This window comes from Silurus aristotelis (assembly GCF_946808225.1).
Source record: "Silurus aristotelis genome assembly, chromosome: 19".
NCBI lineage: Eukaryota > Metazoa > Chordata > Actinopteri > Siluriformes > Siluridae > Silurus > Silurus aristotelis.
Genome location: NC_139592.1, coordinates 22,736,526 through 22,756,264, shown reverse-complemented (window position 1 = coordinate 22,756,264; position 19,739 = coordinate 22,736,526). Strand labels below are relative to the sequence as shown.

Genomic DNA, 19,739 nt, shown 5'->3' with positions numbered 1-19,739 from the left:
TGGAAATCGCATTATATAGAGGATTGTATACACGTTGTGATGTTTTTGTCTTTTTTTATCTCATCTACTATAATAAAGCTACGAGTAATTCATGTTTTGTCTCAATTTAATTCTTAATTCATTTCTCGTTATCACGACTTTTAAAACTAATAGTTATGTTTTTATCCATGATGCTGCCTCTAGATCACAAGAAGATGAAGTCGTGATAAAGAGAACATTTAAACCATAGCAATAAATAAATCTGGGTTTTTTTTTTACATTTAGCGTTCACAAGCATTTCACTATCAAACCCATCTTTGTTTCTGCTCAACATTTTCGTGTTCGTAGTTCTCCATGACTTGATCTATGATCTGTTTATTATCTGTTTATTATCTGTTTATTAACGTCGTTAACCTCGCATACCCCGAGTGTCCATCCATCACAATTTCCTTTCATTAATCAAATTTAGGCTTCGCTTCCTCCTTCGAGGTTGCGTCCAAATACAATTAAAGCTAATTCTTGTGTAGTTGCTGTGCTTAGGACTGGGCTGATGTTGTCATCGTAACCCAACGGCCGACGCCTACTACGCCTTGTGAGTGAGAAAATGGAGACGTTCCTGATGGAAAAAAAAGACGAGGATCTTCGTTGCGTTCGAGGACACGTGGTATTTTAAAAAACTGGAAGTTTAAAATACACACTGCGACAGAGCAACTCGTTTGAGTGAGTCTTAGTCACGAAAGTGGACGCGTCAAATTACATAAAAATTCATCCTTCTGAGATGCCAAAGCGAATTAGTCTCTAAAACGTCCGCAAGCACTTGTAGGGGATTCAATCTAAACACCGGTTTACCTCATTTTTGTGGGATTTCAGTATTTTATTTATAGATCCAGTATATACGCAAACTTGGACAGATGTTTTGGAAGACCTGACGTGAGCCCAAAACTCTGAGCACAAACTTGAAGGCACACAATTGTATAGAACGTCTTCGGGTGTGGGAGAAGGAAATTTTCTCTTTGTTCAACTCGGAGATCCAAACCTGTGCACAAAAATCCAGCTCCATGGAGATATGCTTTACATGGATTGGAGTGGACGATCTCCATTTATAGAGCTCCAACCCCACTGAACACATTTTTAAACTGATGTGAAAAGGCCTCCTCACCTCACCTACATCACTACCTGCCTTTACTACAGAGATGTTTACATATTTTGGTCCCTGTAGTGTATGTGTATGTTTTTCATGTACTGATTTAGTATACGGATCTCCAAAGCTTTTATATTTAGACACCATTTTTAATAAAAAGTCCCTTTTAGCTGATCTGAAGCCAATAAAACCCAAATCAAAATTAGAGAAATAAAGAAGATAAATACTCGAGCCATGAACCGAGAGCATATTAGGTGTCATATTATGGTCCTCAAGTGCAGATCCTACAAGGCTAATTAACATTTAGCCTGGTGGAAATGTCACTGTTTCTGTTTCCTGCGCTATTCTCCAGAGCCTTACTTTTCAAGCAGACCAGTGAGAATATGGGTCACATCAGCTGCATTACTCACCTCAGTTGAACTTTAGATGTTGTGTTATTTTCAATGAGAAGAAGACGATGACACAAACAACAGGAAAGCAACTAAAGAAAGTATTAAACTCCCAGATGTCAGTCAGGGACGGGGAAGGAATGCAGATGTGGGGTTTTATTGAGCGAAGCAAACAAAATCCAAAAGGGCAAACTGAAATCAACACTTAAAAAGGCTACGCTAGGCAGAAGTCAATACCAGACAAGCGTGAAGACAAACAAAGGGTTCTGTAATGTCACTAGCTGTAAACGATGCTTTGCAAAACTTCACTAAACATCTGGGTTGGTTATTACATTTTTTATTGTAAAACCCTTCAACTCGCCCTCGTTATTCCTGTTTATAAACACATCAACGACTCCAGACATTCCACTAGAGTCTTTGTGCTAACATGACTTAGCATTACCACAGAAAATCCTGACAGCCCTTTTAGGCACTCTGCAAGAAATCGTGACATTCAGATCGTGAAGTTGGAGATGTGGCTGGAGTGGAAGGAGTCTGTTCAATGGGAATTTGGATCAGAATACAGTAATAGACTTGCTAAAGGGCAGCAACACAACTTTTTTATCAGGCTGTTTATATTTTGTAGGTTATTTGTACTAGAAAGAAAAAAAATAAGATCTATTGTACTTTTAAAGTGAGCTGTAAGTAAACCTTTAAACCAGGAGCCTCCAACCTCTCACCTTGTTGAGATAAAGTCAGACTGGATTTGAATAGTAGAACCTTCTTGTGACCCTGTGGAGACTCTTCCACAGCATGGTGGTGGGCCGTGACCCAGTGGTTGGGGACCTCAGCTCTTTTCTACACAACTTAGTAAAGTATTTGGAGAACAGACATGCCATGGCAGATTGATAACATTTGTGGTGCTGATTTAATTCCGTCCGTACTGTTTGGTCCAAACTGTTCCTTTAAGTCCACTTTACCGTGCAGCTTCTGTTTTAAACCCCGAGCTTGTGGTTGCTGGATGCGCTTCCTAAGCTTCACCGAACTCTCCATCGTTACTCTTCTATGTTTTATAAAAGCGCTGAGTGTTTCGACACCTCAGGGTTGTTGTGTTGCTGCGCGTGGGCGTGCTGCTGTCTCGCGATACACACACGACTGATGTTCTGGCGTTCGGAGAGCAGCCAAGAACCGAGACGATCTTACAGAGCCAGAACTCCCCTCATAGATTCGTCCTAAGGTTTTATGCTGCGGATGTGATGTCGATTTCGGCAACAGCATGTTAAAGATGTTATACACTTACGTTAGAACCGATATGACTCCCAAATTTCAGTAATAATACACATTTCCTGTATTGCAATTTTCTGTTTCTGGTGGAAAAAGAAGCAATGAGTCAAAATTAAATACTTGTATATCTGATGAAGCTAAAAAACATTTTTTATTGGGGTCAGAAAGTTTAAGTAGGAAATAAAAGACTTGGGAAAAAAAACATCAATTTTCAATTAAATAAAAATGTAAAATAATTGTGTTACATCATTTTGTCACATGCAGTTGGAGGAAAATAATAAATGATGTCTGGTGTCATGAATATGAGAGTGAAGTGAATTATTTTCCAATAACAGCATATTGACTTCTCAAACTACTGCAATTATTTATTTTTTTATTTATTATTTATTATTATTAGTACAAAACACTAATCCTGTCCCATTCGTCTTTGCGGACCTGCCGGATTCACACTTCTGGCTGGTGTTCTCTTCGATTGGAGATCATTAGGTACAGTTGAGGATGGTTCCACATGAACAGCCTAAAGATCCATGTGGAAACTGTGGAAAGTTGAACTCAAGAACCATGAAGATCAATCTGACTATAATCAATATAAACAGTATAAACTCATAGGATTGAACTGTAATGAATGAATATTCAGTGTCACCCTGATGATGGATGAGTTTCCTCCATTCGCCCTGATGATGGAGTTTGGTTCCTCTAAAGGTTTCTTCCTCATATCATCTCGGGAAGATCCATAAAGCTCGGATCGGTGGAGGGCTGCAGTGGAGCCCTCCACCGCAGTCCTGTCTCTGAGAGTTCCTTTGACCTTATGTTTTTGTTCTGCTACTGTTGGCAGAAGGAGGAGAAGGAGAGGAGGAAGACATCTACAGAGAGAGCAGGGAAAGGAGCAGTGTAGGAGAGTGGAGGTTCGGGTTGGTACTTTAAATGTTGGTACTATGACTGGTAAAGGGAGAGAGGGAGCTGATATGATGGAGAGGAGAAAGGTAGATATGTTGTGTGTTCAGGAGACCAAGTGGAAAGAGAGTAAGGCAGCAACATTGGAGGTGGGTTTAAACTGTTTTTATCATGGTGTGGATGGAAAGAGAAATGGTGTAGGGGGGATTCTGAAGGAAGAGTACAGTAAGAGTGTAGTGGAGGTTAAGAGAGTTTCTGATAGGGTGATGAACGTAAAACTGAAGGTCAGAGGGGTGATAATAAATGTCATCTTCACTTATGCACTGCTCTGTGAGATGGAGGAGATTCTGAAGTGAGTAAGATGAAGTGGTGACGTATAAGAGTGGAGGAAGGTGCACACAGGTGAACTATGTTCTATATAGGAGATGCAACCTGAAGGAGATTGGAGACTGTAAGGTGTTGGCAGGGAACAGTGTAGCTAGACAGCATTGGATGGTGGTCTGTAGGATGGATTTGGTGGTGAAGAAGAAGAGGAGCAGAGTGAAGATTGAAAAAAAACAAACAAATAAACTATTCGAAGTATTGTAGTATGTATGTTGCAGCCATTTGTCAAACGTAAGTCACGTAAGATCACTAAGCATTTGTTTATTACTGATGTCAATTCTCAAATCAGCACCAACATCCGCCATGACGCACACATCCGCCAACTAAAACTGTCCGTGTGGAAACAGCAAAAGTTCTGTTTGGTGTCCAGATGATTTACGTCATTTACCATAATTACTTCAAAACATTTTCAAAAATATTTTGTCTGCGTTCTGTGTTGAGTCTGGTTTCACTAATAATAAACATACATTTGCATAAAGCATCAATATTTGTCTGTGTACATGTGGATTAAAGAATTGAGTTTAAGTTACATTTAAAACAGATCAAATTAATTACATTGCGATTAATCACGAGTGAACTCATGACGATCGTGCGATTAATCGCAATTAAATATTTGAATCGATTAAAAGCCCTTCTTATATTATATTATATTATATTATATTATATTATATTATATTATATTAAGTTTTATTTCTTTAAACACCTTTAAACACAGCAAAATGTATATTGCAATATATTAAAAAGATATTAAATTCTGTATATATAAATATATTATGTTTTACTGTGTATACTGCTTTGTTGCTATTTATCATTTTTTATTAAATTCATTTTACCTTTTAAAGCCAATAACATATTTAAAACCAAATCCTCACTATACCAGAAGGCAGTAAAACCTAACGGCATATAAATATGTATAAAGATAAATAATTTTGCTCCATAAAATAAAAATCTCTTCGAAGATGACGAATCCTCCTGAGCTGTAGGCCAAAGGAAAATAAACACCCCCAACACCACACACACACACACACACACACACACACACACACACACACACACACACACACACACGTTCAGTCGAGCAGCAGATATATTCAGGAGAAACAGCACCTCGGTGTAAACGCAGCACACAGAACGGATCAGACTGCAGTATGAACAGATAAAACTTATTTATTTAGTCGTAAAAATGACTGCATTGCATTTCCACACGGAGAAATATGCTAATCCGACGTCATAAACATGCCACAGAGGTAATTCGGCTGTGGGTGATGCTGTGGTTTGATCGATCCTGATGGACAGAGGAAGAAAAAAAAAAAACACGGGACGTGTTGATGAAACGGTGCTGACGGTGTGGTTCGGTAAGAGAATCTGAAATTCAAGATTTTTATTCATCTCCATGAAATAAACCTCATGGTTTGGGAGATGGTGTGAGGATTTGATTAGAGCCAGGCTGACTTTACACAGCACAGACAGTGAGCTCTGATCTCACAACCTTCTGCTCACCATTAATATTGGTGAAATTCAAACACCAGTGATGGACCTGTGAGCCTCATCACCGCCATCTCCGAAAAGCAACAAACTGCAAAGAAAACCAATCTCTCTCTCTCTCTCTCTCTCTCTCTCTCTCTCTCTCTGTTTTATCCCAGTCAGGGTCGAGATGAATCTCAGAAACATGCTGAAAAAGCACTACAAGTGCACAGTTCATCCAGGATGAGATGGACATCACACACTTACACAGCTGGAATAGAATAGAATAGAATAGAATAGAATAGAATAGAATAGAATAGAATAGAATTCCATCATGATTTTTTGGAGGTGGGAGGAAACCGGCGAACCTGGAGAAAACCTAGATGCACACTTGTGTAGATACATGAGCCTCAAAGGGGATAAAAAGAGATAGATAGTAGAGAAAGAGGTTTACAGTATATATATATATATATATATATATATATATATATATATATATATATAAATCAACACAACCATTATGTGTAACTGCTACATAGAAGCATCTAGGGGGCGCTGTTGCACTGGTCCTTGCTTCTATTTCTCAGCAATGAATCGGGTCCTCAGATACTCATGTGAGTTAAATTCAGTCAAACCAGTCAAGACATCACGACTTTCTTTGCTTGGAGAACCGGTTCGGGGTTGTTTTTGTGCACAACAACAGCGTCACCTTGAAATCAGCATCTAATCCTCCCACAAGCTGGAGTTCCTTTAAGCCAAGTCAGAGTCATGGATTAGAGAGATGGAGTGATGAAGAGATGGAGAGATGAAGAGATGCCCCAGGTCTGTTTTCGGGAGGGATAAGAGGAGAGGAGAAGAAAGGAGAAAAGAAGAGAGGCGGGTGGTAAAGGTGATACAAATGGGAAAGATTGAGCCATGGGGCAGATGTGTAACTGGGGGGAGGGGAGTGGAGGGGGTTGTAGGGGAGGGGGGTGGGGCACGAAGCCTCCTACAAGTGTGAAAGTGCTCAAGGGTTCAACAACACGGTGCAGTGACCATCATCAGCCCCCTACATCCAACATCCAACATCAAACCTGAGAAAGCACAAGCACAAAAACACAATACTGCTGGAAAAGTAACAATATTAAGATTGATATATATATTAATAATACTGATACATATACATATTGATGAAAAAAAAATTGGCGTTAGGTTATAATAAGGGTTTGGTGAACAAACTGTTTCCATGGAAACGTTCACGGCATTAACGAGCGGTTTAACACAAACCTGCGGCTTGTTAAAAAAAAAACAACCAACGCCCTCTGACCAATCAGAATCCAGAATCTAAAATCACTGTGACACTGAGATCATTTCCATTCCCATCTTTAAACATCTCCTTCTTCTGATCGTTTCGCACCACAGTGGCGTTGATTAGTTTCCTGCACCCCCCCCCCCGAGTGTGTCACAGGGGCTTTGCTTTCAAATATGACTCATTATGTGCTTTCAGATTGTCAGGATCCAAAGAGAAAACCAAACACATGGCTGTTTTAACCTCCGTGTGTTTTAGTATTTGGTCTCTTCTTTCCCCTCGTCTCGTTTGTATCCATGGCGTGGGATTGAGAACACGACGGCTTCGGATAATACACGTGTTCCATTAGGTTTTGCGTCTTTTCAGCCTTTTCAGAAAGCATCGCTCTCTTTTTTCCGTCATTCACTCTGACTTTGATAAGATTTAATCTGATACACAGGTTGTATTTAATGGATTAATCAGAGAGAAAGAGAGAAAGAGAGAGAGAGAGAGAGAGAGAGAGAGAGAGAGAGTCTGAGCTACACCTTTCACACCTTTTCTTCTTTTCACAACTAGCAAGAGCTCACTTTTTTTCTTTTTTGACTTGACATGAAAAATATATCCATTAAGGACACAATGTCCTGAAGGATGTATGTAACCGGGTCCTTATTCACTCATTTTTGTTTTGTTTTTTGTTCCAGAGGATGCAAATTGAAAAAAATATATTTTCGTCTTGCCCTAATTGATAGCATGGTTAGGTAAGACAAGGTGGATATGATGGAGTCGCGGTGACAGCGACTTCGTAAACCAAATCCATTACCGATACAATTGTGAGCACTTCCATTTCCTGCGTCTTCGCCCCGGCAGAAGCCTTTTATCCAGAAATGAGGCGAAATGGGATCCAAATGCAGATTTGAAATAAGTCAAGGTTTTGAAAGAATAAAAAGAGTCAATACAAGTGCAGGAACTGAGATCAGTTAGGGAGCTCAGATGAGCATGAGCTACTACATGAACATCAAAAAAGTCGCTTTAGATGAAGATCTTTCCAGTAATAGAATTATTTCTTTTTTTTTTTTTATATCAAATATTAAACATTCCTGCAAATTCAACATTTTAAGTAGGTCTTAGTGGTAAAAATGTTGGCCATGTGATCAGAAGGTCATGAGATCAAATCCCAAATGTGTTTGACTGTTTAACTGATGCCGTGAGCGGCCATGTTGGATTGATGTCACTTGAAGAACTTGAGTTTGAGAAGACCGAGACTTACGACGAGCTTAGACTCTCCCTGTTTTACAGACACACACATAAAATATCCTCATTCAGCATTCAACAACTCACCTGACGAATCTTCTAGACTCCGATCAGCCTTTACATTGAAACCACTTGCCTAATGTTCTGTAGTTTCCCCCTGTGCAACACGTTTCCTGCCAGCGCCACCTACTGGTTAACAACTCATGGTCCATTACTACTTCTCCAAAAACAGTCAAATCTTCATCAGCATTGGTTCATATCACTTTAATATTTTGGTGGCCATTTGTTCGATCTGTAGGAAGAGAACTTAGGCTGAAATCTGTGCATCATTAATGATGTCAGTATTGCTGAATTCCTTTGCTTCGGCTTTTCTGTAATTGTTTAAGAAAATAGTCTGTGGACACTCGTGTTAAATCCAGCAGCAGGTTGAGGTTTAAGATAACCCACTTTAAATAGGAGTCCAAGCTGTCAGCTCTGATGGCTCAGTGGGTTGGATGTCTAGAACTGTCTTGGGTAGGAACTTAATTGGTGGTGGCTTTGTGTGTCTATAGAAACTGTAATGGAATTCAGGAATAGTGCTAAAGCGACGCCCCACAGCCTTGAGCGCTAAGAAAGAGACAATCCCCAAATGGGTTTGAGTCCTGGTTCAGCTGAAGTGTCTGTCTGTCAATAATTTGTAGTGCTATTGATATATAATAAAAGATAAACCCCCTCATAAAGGAGATGCAGTAGCTGTTGGATCCGGTGGCTCAATTGGTTTTTACTAGTGTTAAAAACTGTGGTTTGACTCCAGCAGTGAGTTCTGTTCGAACTCTGTTTTTCTGTGGTAATATCTAGCGCTTCTGAGATCGAAAACACTTACAAGCGAGTGCTCAGACCCCTGATTACTGCTGCCTTGATGAATGCTTTACGTTTTGTTTCGTTTTTTGCTATAAGAGAATTTAAACTTTTCATATCCTGTTTCCCTTCACCTTCTATTCTTTTTTCAAAGCGATTTATTTGAATATTTATGTCTGTCCAATTTATATATATATATATTTCTTGGAACATTAATCGTTTCTGTTGTTATTTAAAGCCCTTCAGAGCGCCGTATTAAACGCCTGGTGGTAACAAGTACTCATTATAACGAAGTTCAGTGCTACTCCTCTGTCCAAGGACGGATCGTCTCGTTACGATCCTGACGTGTCACGACCTCGCCGATTCCCTTCCCTCTGGTGTTTACAGGGTTGTTGACCCTCTGAACATGAAGGTCATGCTGATTTAGACGATGCTGCCTCAGCGATCAAGTGCGAAACAAAACTGAGCTTCGGAGAATAAAAAGGCGCAACCGGGAAGTGTCGCCATGGCAACGGGTCACTGACAAATAAAAAGAAGAACGCAAATGATTAATTGGGCGAAGGTGTGGGTGGAGCTTAGAGACTTAATGTAATACATGAAAAGAATAATAATATTAATAATGTAAAAAAAAAAATTAAGTGAAGAAATTTGTGCTCCGTTCAGCCACAAGGGTGTTCGTCAAATCAGGTACTGGTGTAGGTGTGGTGAGGAGACCTGGGGTGCAGTCAGCGTTCAGTAGGGTTGTGGTCAGAGCTCAACAGCAAGAGATGGAAAGTAGATGTTTATGGAGCAGGCTTTGTGCACACGGTCAGGCTGAGACAGGTTTGGGTCTCCTCGTTTAAGGAAAAATGTCATGTTACCGCAACCAAAGATTTCGTTTACAATGGATTGCCTACAACTTTGCAGTAGAAGTTTGGGGAAAGAACCACATATGGCAGGAGAATGTTGGTGTAGATACTGTATTATTATTATATACATAAAAAAATTTTGTTGTAGGCTTGCTTTTAATTATTAGTATCAAGTCCATCATTTATTTATTTGCCAGTTAATTATTAAATTAAACCTATCAACATCTAAACTGGTGCATGTACAGTCCAGAGCGAAAGGAAGAAACATATATATATATATATATATATATTAGGATAAATAAATTGACAATAATTCAATTTATCTTACATTAAATAAAAGGAACTGCGAAGGGAAAATAGTCTAAATTGCTAAATAATTCTTTATAAATTGCTGAAATTGTAACATGGAAGTTAGCACAAGAAAAGCGAGTTCGAAAGTTTGACAAAATCCTTCCTGTGTTTGATGGTGTTACTACTAAACCAACATCTACTGACTCTGGATGAAGTGCAGAAAGTAGTTTAAGGGTTAAAGGAAGTCACAGTAAAATCTGTAGGCGTGAAATGCAACGTTCGCGGCACGAAATCTTTTTGGTTTCTAATCTGCGGCTTTGCCAGCTAGCAAACATTTTACCAAAAGGGTTTTTTCATCCTGGCAATGTAGAAAAAGCAGTTTAAAAAGCAATATTATGAGTTTTTCCTAATCCTGAAGCGGTTTAATAAATAAATAAATAAATAAATAAAGGCAAACATCGAAGGACGTCCCGGTAAGCGTGTCGTTCAGCGAACACGTCTTTTCTTCAGAAGTCATAAATAAACAAAGAAATAAAAACACTTTCTAAAAACACGTTTTTCACAGCTGCTGATCAAACAGATCATGTGGTCATTTATTTTTGTTGGTTCATTTAGCTAGTGGACACTGCAGCTAGAAAGTAATACAGCTTAAATCCGCCATCCTGATGTTGATCATGTTCCTGATATCACACGTTCCTGAGTTATACCTTCATATCCCATGTTTGCCCAAATCCTAGATGACTTTCTGCACGATTGAAAGTGTTTATCGAGCGAATACAGCTGCCTATTAAGGGGCCGACCTGCTGAAACGTTCGTCATTCCTTCACATTATTCAGATCATCAGGTTGATGTAGCGCTAACTCCGAATGAGCAGGAATCTGGGAAAACTGCAGAAACTACGACATGGTTCTTAAACACAGGCACTCAATATCGTTCCTCAGATCTTTATTGTCAAAAAATAGCATTTAAATTTCATTCGAATCACATTGAGATACACAGATTTACAAAAAGAAATTCTTTAACAATCTTTAAGGGACAAAAGACGGCGTGACGTGTAGTAAAAATAAAATGTGAAGAAAACAAAGTGTGTGTGTGTGTGTGTGTGTGTGTGTGAGGAAAACAAAGTGTGTGTGTGTGTGTGTGTGTTGGGGGGGAAATGAGGTAGAACCATTAAACCGTTGACGTGACCCAGGAAAATAATCACGATCATTAAATCAAATGTTTGGGAAAGATTGTGAATCGTTTCATTTAGGAATGAGACCCGTGATCTACACAGCCTCAGGAATGATACACACCATGAACGGGTATTAATCAGAAGCTCCACGTCTTTCCACCAGGGTTTGTGGCGTTGCTGGGGCAATTAGTGTTCATTCACGTGAAGAAAGTTCCAGGTCGAGTTCAATTCAAAAGGTATTAAGTGAGGTTGAGGAGGAGGAAGAGTAGGAGGTCAGGGCTTTGTGCAGGACGACTTCCACTACAAACGTTCTCAACCTTCACCACAGAGCCACTATCAAATACTTGAACACTGACTGCACCCCAGGCCTCCTCACCGACACCTACATCAGCACCTGACTTTACAAACACCTGTGTAAATGATGAACACGGATTTCCACAAGCACACTCCAAATGTTCTAGTGGAACATCTTCCCAGAAGAGTGGAGGGAATTAGAAGAGCAAATTAAGACTAAATGTAGAATGCGATCTTCAAAAAGCACATACTGTCTATGACCAGGTGTCCGCAAACTTTTGGAAATAGAGTCGCATTCTGCCGACGTCACAAACCCCCACGTGAAGTCTGTGAAGTTTTCACATTCCACATTTAGTTCCTTTTATAATATCCTCCACTCTCCTGGGAAGATGTTCCACTAGATTTTCAAGAGTGCTTGTGGAGATTTGAGGAGGTTCCTGGGGTGCAATCAGCGTTCACATTCATCCCAAAAGGTGTTCAATAGGGATGGCGCTCTATAGCAGAAGATCTTCCACACACACTTTCTACCCCTGTAAAGCAGATCTTCATGAAGCCAGATTTGTGCACAAGGAACGTCAGGCTGGAGCAGGTTCGGGTCTTCGAGCTCAAGCGAAGAGAAAATTCAACGCTCCCATATCCAAAGACGTCTTATACAATAGTGTGCCTTCAACAGTTTGGAGAAGAATCACATCTGACAGGAAAAATCAGGAGGTGCGCCAATACTTTTGGCTAAATAATGCACATATTTATATTGCCACACTGCTCGTGATGTTTTATGTTTCTGACCAACTCATACGTTTTAACCCGAAATCTTCCGCAACAATAAACAAGGAATACAATGAATGCATGCATATTTTACAATATGCAAATTTGTACACATGCAGGAAAAAAGAAAATCCACATATCAAAAATGAAATGTCCTCAAGTATTCGATCTTGGTCCCTTTTTTTTCTGCCATTTATCTAAAAAACATTAAATAAGGCACAGGAGGGAGTCTATGAACCAGAACCGTGAAGAGTGTTTCTCAGCCACACACACACACACACACACACACACACACACACACACACACACACACACACACACACACACACACACACACACACACACACACACACACACACACACACACACACACACACACACACACAATTGAGTGTTCACATTGCTTTGTTCACAGTTTACAGTCTTTCACTGTCTATTGTTTCTCTCATGCTGACTCTGGAACATTTCTCAACATCCCACAGATCGTTCCAGAACCCAGAAGGATGTCATCAGACACTGTTTAAGGTCATGAGAAGTGAAGAGGTGACCAGGACAAAGTGCAACACGTCGTCTTCTCTCCTGTCTGTGATACCGGACAGCGGAACGATCGATACGACGAGAGAAAGAAAAGAAAATGCACAAAACCCATGAGGTGTTCTGACATAAGACATAAAAGAAGAGCGTTGGGGGGAAAAAAAACAAAAAAAAAAAACAACAGAAGATACGCAGAAACGCCAGGCAACACCGCTTATGAGATTTGCCGCAAACCGGCTGATCTCAATCACATCCTGGGAAGTTTAATTTCCTGTCCTTGCACTGACTCATGCTTCAGAGTTCTGAGATCCGTAGTTCCTGTTCTCCATCCTGCCGAGCGACCGGAAGCTCGCGCTGCTCTCGAACCTGGAGAGACACGAAACCAACCATGATCATGAGATCTGATCAAAAGAATCCTAATTTAGTACTGAAGTCAAAACAAGAGGGATTTTTCTCAGGAACCAGAGATGTTAGATACAATTTCAGCACAACTTATATTTCTCCATTTTATATCTTTTTAATTTGACTATTTACTCAAATTAATAATAATAATAATAATAATAATAATAATAGTAGGGATAAAGAAAATTGTCCTGCCTGATCAGTATGCGCATAATTTTTTATATTGAAATTCTAATTTTATTTGTCACATACATATTCATACAGAGTATAACAGCGAAATGCTTTATGATATTCAACTTTATTATTACAACTGTTACTGAACATGATCATCATTCGTATAATTGATGAAGTCTCGTTAATCCGACGACTACATTCTATTGGGCGAGATTCTAAAAATCAAGGCTAACCGATTCTTTTCTTGCTACAAATTTCCTGATTAATAGATGGATCATATTCATCATGAATGAAATTTACAAATGAAACCAATTTCGAATGAATTTTTATATCCCAACCCTCTTTCTCCAAGTTTAAATGAAATAACTAAATCTCTATGATCAATAATATGATAAACTGCTAAACCGATCTCTTGCCTCACTTTACATACCCTGCACAAACTTTCTCTATTATTTATTTTCCTAATTTTAATTTTTTTATAGCACCAGCACAATAACAAATTCCTTGTACATGCAACCTGTGATTCTTGGCAACGAAGACGAAAGTCTAAAAGAAAAGCTGTTATAAAAGTGCACCCCTCCCACAGGCCATGGATCTGTTTTCTGCATCGAGTATGTCACTGTAGATCCCTCAATAAGCCCCAGATAAAGCCTGGGGTTTGGGCCAGTGGCGTGTCCTATACACAACGAATCCGACTGCGTGAGGACAGAATGTTCCAGGCGCAAGCGCTCAGTGGCTTCCCACAGTGGTGAAGAAGCGGGAGCGGGTTTGAGAAAATGGGGCGGGGCAATTACCCACAACCCTGTCATATTTTCTGAGGGTGGGAAGACTTCAAATCCCCTGTCTCGGGACCCCTCCCTGTGTGAACAGACAGCTTTGTTTTGGCTGATGTTCGAATTTATCTTAGTACTGAGGGGCATGAAGACAGGGGAGTAGGGCAAATATATAAATGCCCTATATAGCAGGGTGCGAGTGAACGTAGCTGCGCAAACACACTGTCCAGCGAACTATTTTCATCAGCATGCTACTGATGACAAACGTGCAACTTTTTGGCTAGCAAGCATTCACAAACTTCAAGAAACATACATTTTGAAGCTAACTAGTAAATAGCAGCATGTTTGCTGAATCAATGAGTCCCCCAGGACCTCGTATTTTTCCGCAGGTTTTTCTTGATACTCGAGATATTGTGACTTTATCCTTGTGATAAAGGAGCACTGTGTGCTGACAGTCACTGTGTGAAGGGTATAAGTCTGTCTGTCCTGCATGCTTGGGTAATAACCTCACACCATCTATTTTTTTCCCCCGCCGTGTCTCATGCAGGCTAGTAATGCTAATCTAGATCTCAGGGATGTAAAGTGAAAAATCATGTGGGAGTCTGTTCTTCTCTACAAAAGGTGTCAGGTCGAGTTTATCTGATCACACGTGAAAAATGTCAACAACGTTCAATGGAGCTGGGCGAATCCTGGCAAAAACACTCTACCCCTGCAGCCATCAGCATTCTGAAATTAATTAAGACGATACACAAAGGAGGGCGGCGCCAGAAATTCCGGAATAGTCGAAAGCATAAAAGACGCACATGTCAAAAGGATGTCAGGTGGAAAAATCTCGGGCAGACGTGTGCAGTCTAGCAAAGATTAACGCTGGTCTGTAAAAATCTGACTCAAGTCCCAGTCATGCCCTCGGCCGGTGCAGGATGGCTAACCTTACAGGAACTCTAGGGTTAGGGTTAGCATTTAGCGGTGTGGTGTAGCACACCTTTTTTAAAATTGGTCAAGTATCACTAAAGTGTGTACAAGACTAAAAGCCATGCAGAAATTCTCAGCACAATACAGTTCAGTGCTTTGTTTTTCAATATCCGACAGACAAATCGTGACAAACGAGTTGGTATCAAAACGTTTCGAGACTTGTTTTGTAACACGTCAGAGCACGGGGTCAGCCATGATACATTGCGACTTTGAGCAAAGTGGGTTAGGAGCCTTGCTCAAGGGCCCCAAGTGTGGCAGCTTGGCGATGCTGGGGCTTGAACCCCTGACCTTCCGATGAGTAACCCAGGGCCTTAACCACTCAACACCCACTTCCCAATTTAAGGAGTGTCTCACCAACAAGGACCTCCAATACATGTCTATTCTATTCAGTACCCCATAATCACATGTCACACCCACCTGAAATTCAGCTTGGAATTCGACTGGTCTGGTTCATGTGGCACATGTGACTTGTTCCGCCCTGTGCTCGAGCTGGAAAGCGTCTGGTCGGTCCTCCGGGTTAACAGCCAACATGTCATACAGGAGCCTTTGGATGGCGTTGGACATCGAGCTACGTGGCTTCTGTGGGATATGCAGGACCATCCTGGGGTTCTCAAGCAGGGCCTCGCCCACTGGCATGATCTCGGTGCCTTGACGGATGTACGTGCCCAAGAGCTCACGCTTCGACTCGCCATCGATAAACGTGATCCGCTCGAGCATAGCCCAAATGATAATGCCGAGTGCGAATATGTCTGCCTTGGCCGTGTAGTGGCCCTCCCATACCTCGGGCGCCATGTAGAAGTCCGACCCGCATGCCGACGACAGCCAGAACTTGTTGACGTTGACGTTTTTTTCGACGTGTCCCTCGGACCCGCGCTCCACGCACCCGAGGCCCGCGCACACCTTACTCAGACCGAAGTCGGCCACCTTGATGACGGGCGAGCCGTACTTATGCGAGATCAGGATGTTGTCGGGTTTGAGGTCGCGGTGGACGATGTTGTTCTTGTGCAGGAAGGCCACGGCGCTGGTCAGCTGCTTCATGAAGCTCCTGTTGGTTTGCGGGTTGGGCCGTCGTGACAGGATGTACTGGTTAAGATCGCCACCTTCGCAGAACTCCATTACGAACCAGAGGTAGCACGGTTCCTCGGGATAACCGGGGATACGCTCGCCTGCGAGTGGCACAAGTAGATAAATAACAGAACCTTTTAGACACCGATTAAAAATAGACAGAATACGTTCTTGCTTTGTGGTACTGCTGACTTAAAGGTGTGTATCAAAATTTCTCAGATGGGAATATTTGGAACCTCGAAAATAATTGGAAATTTAGAATCAATATTAGTTGGTTGGATTTATCTCATTTAGAGATAATATTTTGTGGTTTTGAACAGGAGATTTTAATCGGATCTGCCTTCTGCATCGGACCTTACTTGTGGATCTGATCTAGTTTCAGTATCGGACCTGGCTTTTGCATTGGATCTCCATTTCGAATTTACTTTTCCAGCTTAGGAACTGAAAGGAATCTCTAACGTGCTGGTAGAGATTCTCCCTCGGGGAAGTGGTAAGGCAACATCTGAAAGGGCGGAGGAACGCTTTGGACTGAAGTAACAAGTTCGGTAAACAATTTAATTGTTTGTATTTGGCTCGGCTGCGTGTTTGCCTACGCTGCTGAGCGGTGTTGTTCAGTGTCAGGGAAAAAAAGCCTTGGGCAATTCTTCTGAGCTTCTGAACTGGTGTCAAACTGATGAGCCTTTATCTTTCGCATAAAGAAAAAAAACATTGTCTGAATAACACTCTGGAGTTCTCCTGCTAAGCCTGTTTTTAAACATCATCACATATCTGACAGGACACTCATCTTTTATGAATGTTTCAGCACTGATATAACACAGGAGTGTGCTTTGGAGTGCTTTGTGCTGCTTGAAATAGAAAGCTAGTCCAGTTTGACTGCTTTGGGGTGGCTGTAGTCTTTCTTTAGCATGCAGCTGCTTGTTTATTCACATCCGTCTTTTAACGTCACGTCATTACTACAGTGTTGATCTCACAAAACATGAATAATGCTTACTAGATGCAAACTGGAATTTGTGTTTGGACTTATTTCAGGAAATACCGTTTAGACTCTGGTTGTATCATTAGAAAGGGAATCAGCGAATAAAACACGGGCAAGTAGATATGTTTCGGGTTGTCAAGCTCATGGATTAGTTACACTATATGGAAAAAAGTATTGGGACACCTGACCTCTCCTGCCATATTTGGTTCTTCTCCAAACTGTTACCACAAAGCTGGAGGAACACAACTGTACAGGGCGTCTTTAGATGGCGCTATAATATTTTGCATTCACTTGAACTTGGAAAAACAAAACCTGCTCCAGCATGGCGATGCCCCCGTGCACAATGTGAGCTCCATGAAAATCTGGTTAACATGCTTTGGAGAGGAAGATCTTGAGGTTCCTGCTATACAGCTCTGATCTCATCCATACTGAACACTTTTGGGATGAATGTGAACGCTGACTGCACCCCAGGTCTCCTTACCTATACCACTACCTGCCTTTCACAACACCCTTCCGGCTGATCAACACAAACATCCAGTAGAAATATCCAAACAAGTATAAATGACTCCTGTTTGTGGTATGTTTCCGGTTGTTTCTTTACGGGGACAATTTTTAACCAGGGCCTCACTTTAACACACAACTCAACAGCTTTGATAACAAAAACAAGAGAAAGAGAGACAGATCGAGGAAAGAAGAAATGGTCACAGAAAGACACAGAAAGCTTCCTAGAGCAATTTCATAATCTCGTGAATCTGAATATGTTGTCGTTTTTCCAATAAAGTGTAAAGAACCATGAAAACAGGGCACGAGGAAGGGCATGGGCAGGTTTACTGGGTGTGATCTGGTTAGGAAAGGGTTAATGTGAGAATGCTGGAACACTGTGTTCCTTTACAGGTTGTAGACTCCAGTTTAGGCCGTTACACAACACCAGAGCACAACGTTACACTGGAAAACAACACTTCTAATAGACAAACATGGACGAAATCGTATTCGATTATATATATATCCCACGTTTACCACCTGGTGCATGAGGTTCAGACAGAGGAACATGACTGAGGTTATGTTGGAGTGCGTTACTTCATGAAGTGAAGGAAGTGAAAGCACAGGAAGTGCTCTGTAAACATATGAAACGTAGAAAAGTTTGAGTTTTATGCGCATGCAATGATGGACATGATGCACCACTGTGATGACCATGTAGGTTCACCAGGAGTGAGTGAGGAGTGTGTGGGTGTGTGTGTGTGTAAGGAGTTTAGCTACAGTCTACCAGCTGGTTGTATAACATTGGACGTGCATGAAGCTCACCTTCTGATGGAGTTTCCACTGCATGCATGTTGGAGATGATGCATTATTGTAGGTACAGTGTGTGTGTGTGTGTGTTTGCTTGTTGCGTAACATTGGACGTGCATGAAGCTCACCTTTCAATGAAGTTTCCACGAGTCGTAAATACTGCTTGGATCTCTTGTTTCCGTGGCTCATCTTCTGCGCCATGCCGTTCCTCTCCAGGACGCACTCCTCCAGCTGGATGACGTTCTCGTGCTTCTTCTCCAAGCAAGCCAGGGCCCAGAACTCGGCCAGGGCCAGCTCGACCTTCTCCGGCGCGTCGCAACGGAGCTTCTTGACGGCCACGCGGGCGCCGGATCTCCGCGCCACGGCCTCGTAGACGACGCCGTAGCTTCCCCGGCCGACCTCGCGGAGCAGGCTGTAACGAGGTGCTATGACCACGCCGGCACGGTTGAGGCCCGTCCGCATGGACGCGGCCAGGCCGAAGCAGGCCTCTTCAGCGGTCGCGTCACCGGGCTCGTTCCCGTGCAGCAGCAGCGACCTCAGCACTTTCCCCGCATCCTGCTCCGTCGCGCTGGCGGATCTCCTGCAGCCTCGCCTCCCGCTCCTCAACACCGACTGCCTCCGCGTCGCGTTGCGTAACTCCATGAGTCTCCGAAAATAGACCTTCAAATACGTTCTCATCACTTTATCGACCGGTTATTAGTCTTATATCTTGTGTTATTTCTGCTTCGTTTCCTCGCCATTACGCCTCTGCCCCACGCGCACACCTCCACAATAACGCGTCCATTCTCAAGCACAGCATCACCCGCCACGAGTGGGCGTGGCTTACCACTAAGACCTACCATTTCACCGAAACAGGAGGGGGGGCACGACGACAAATCCGATTTCAAACAACCGAAACGATCAAACAAAAACGCAAATGAACCACAAATCAAATACATACACACACTAAATATGCGTAATAACTATTTTAATAACCTGTAGCGTTGTATGGGAAAAAAACATTATATACCTATAAAATAGTCTAAACCGTCCGGTTTCACTTTAGGAACGGGGGGGGGGGGGGGTTATTTATTTCAAAGCGAATTTTATAGAAGACCCGCTTGTAGCGTGTGTGTGTGTGTGTGTGTGTGTGTGTGTGTGTGTGTGTGTGTGTGTGTGTGTGTGTGTGTGTGTGATAAAGCTGTTACAGAATACTTATTGGAAAAAATAAAAGCTGATCGTGCAAAAAAAGTTTCTAACTCAAGATTATTAGATGTGTATTTAAAAAAATGTCAATGTAAAACATGCACTATTTCATAGTCATACATGTGCATGT

At 41.7% G+C, this 19,739-nt stretch overlaps 1 protein-coding gene across 1 annotated transcript; it reads right to left on the bottom strand.

Annotated features, from left to right (window-relative positions):
* Positions 1-10,936: 10,936 nt before the first annotated feature.
* stk35 (serine/threonine kinase 35) lies at positions 10,937-19,458 on the bottom strand. The gene is made up of 3 exons (XM_083521410.1): positions 18,553-19,458; positions 15,514-16,262; positions 10,937-13,141 (listed from the first exon to the last, which is right to left on the bottom strand). Exons 1-2 carry the CDS (start codon positions 19,100-19,102, stop codon positions 15,547-15,549), a joined length of 1,266 nt encoding a protein of 421 aa, XP_083377536.1. The 5' UTR covers positions 19,103-19,458; the 3' UTR covers positions 10,937-13,141; positions 15,514-15,546.
* Positions 19,459-19,739: the final 281 nt, after the last annotated feature.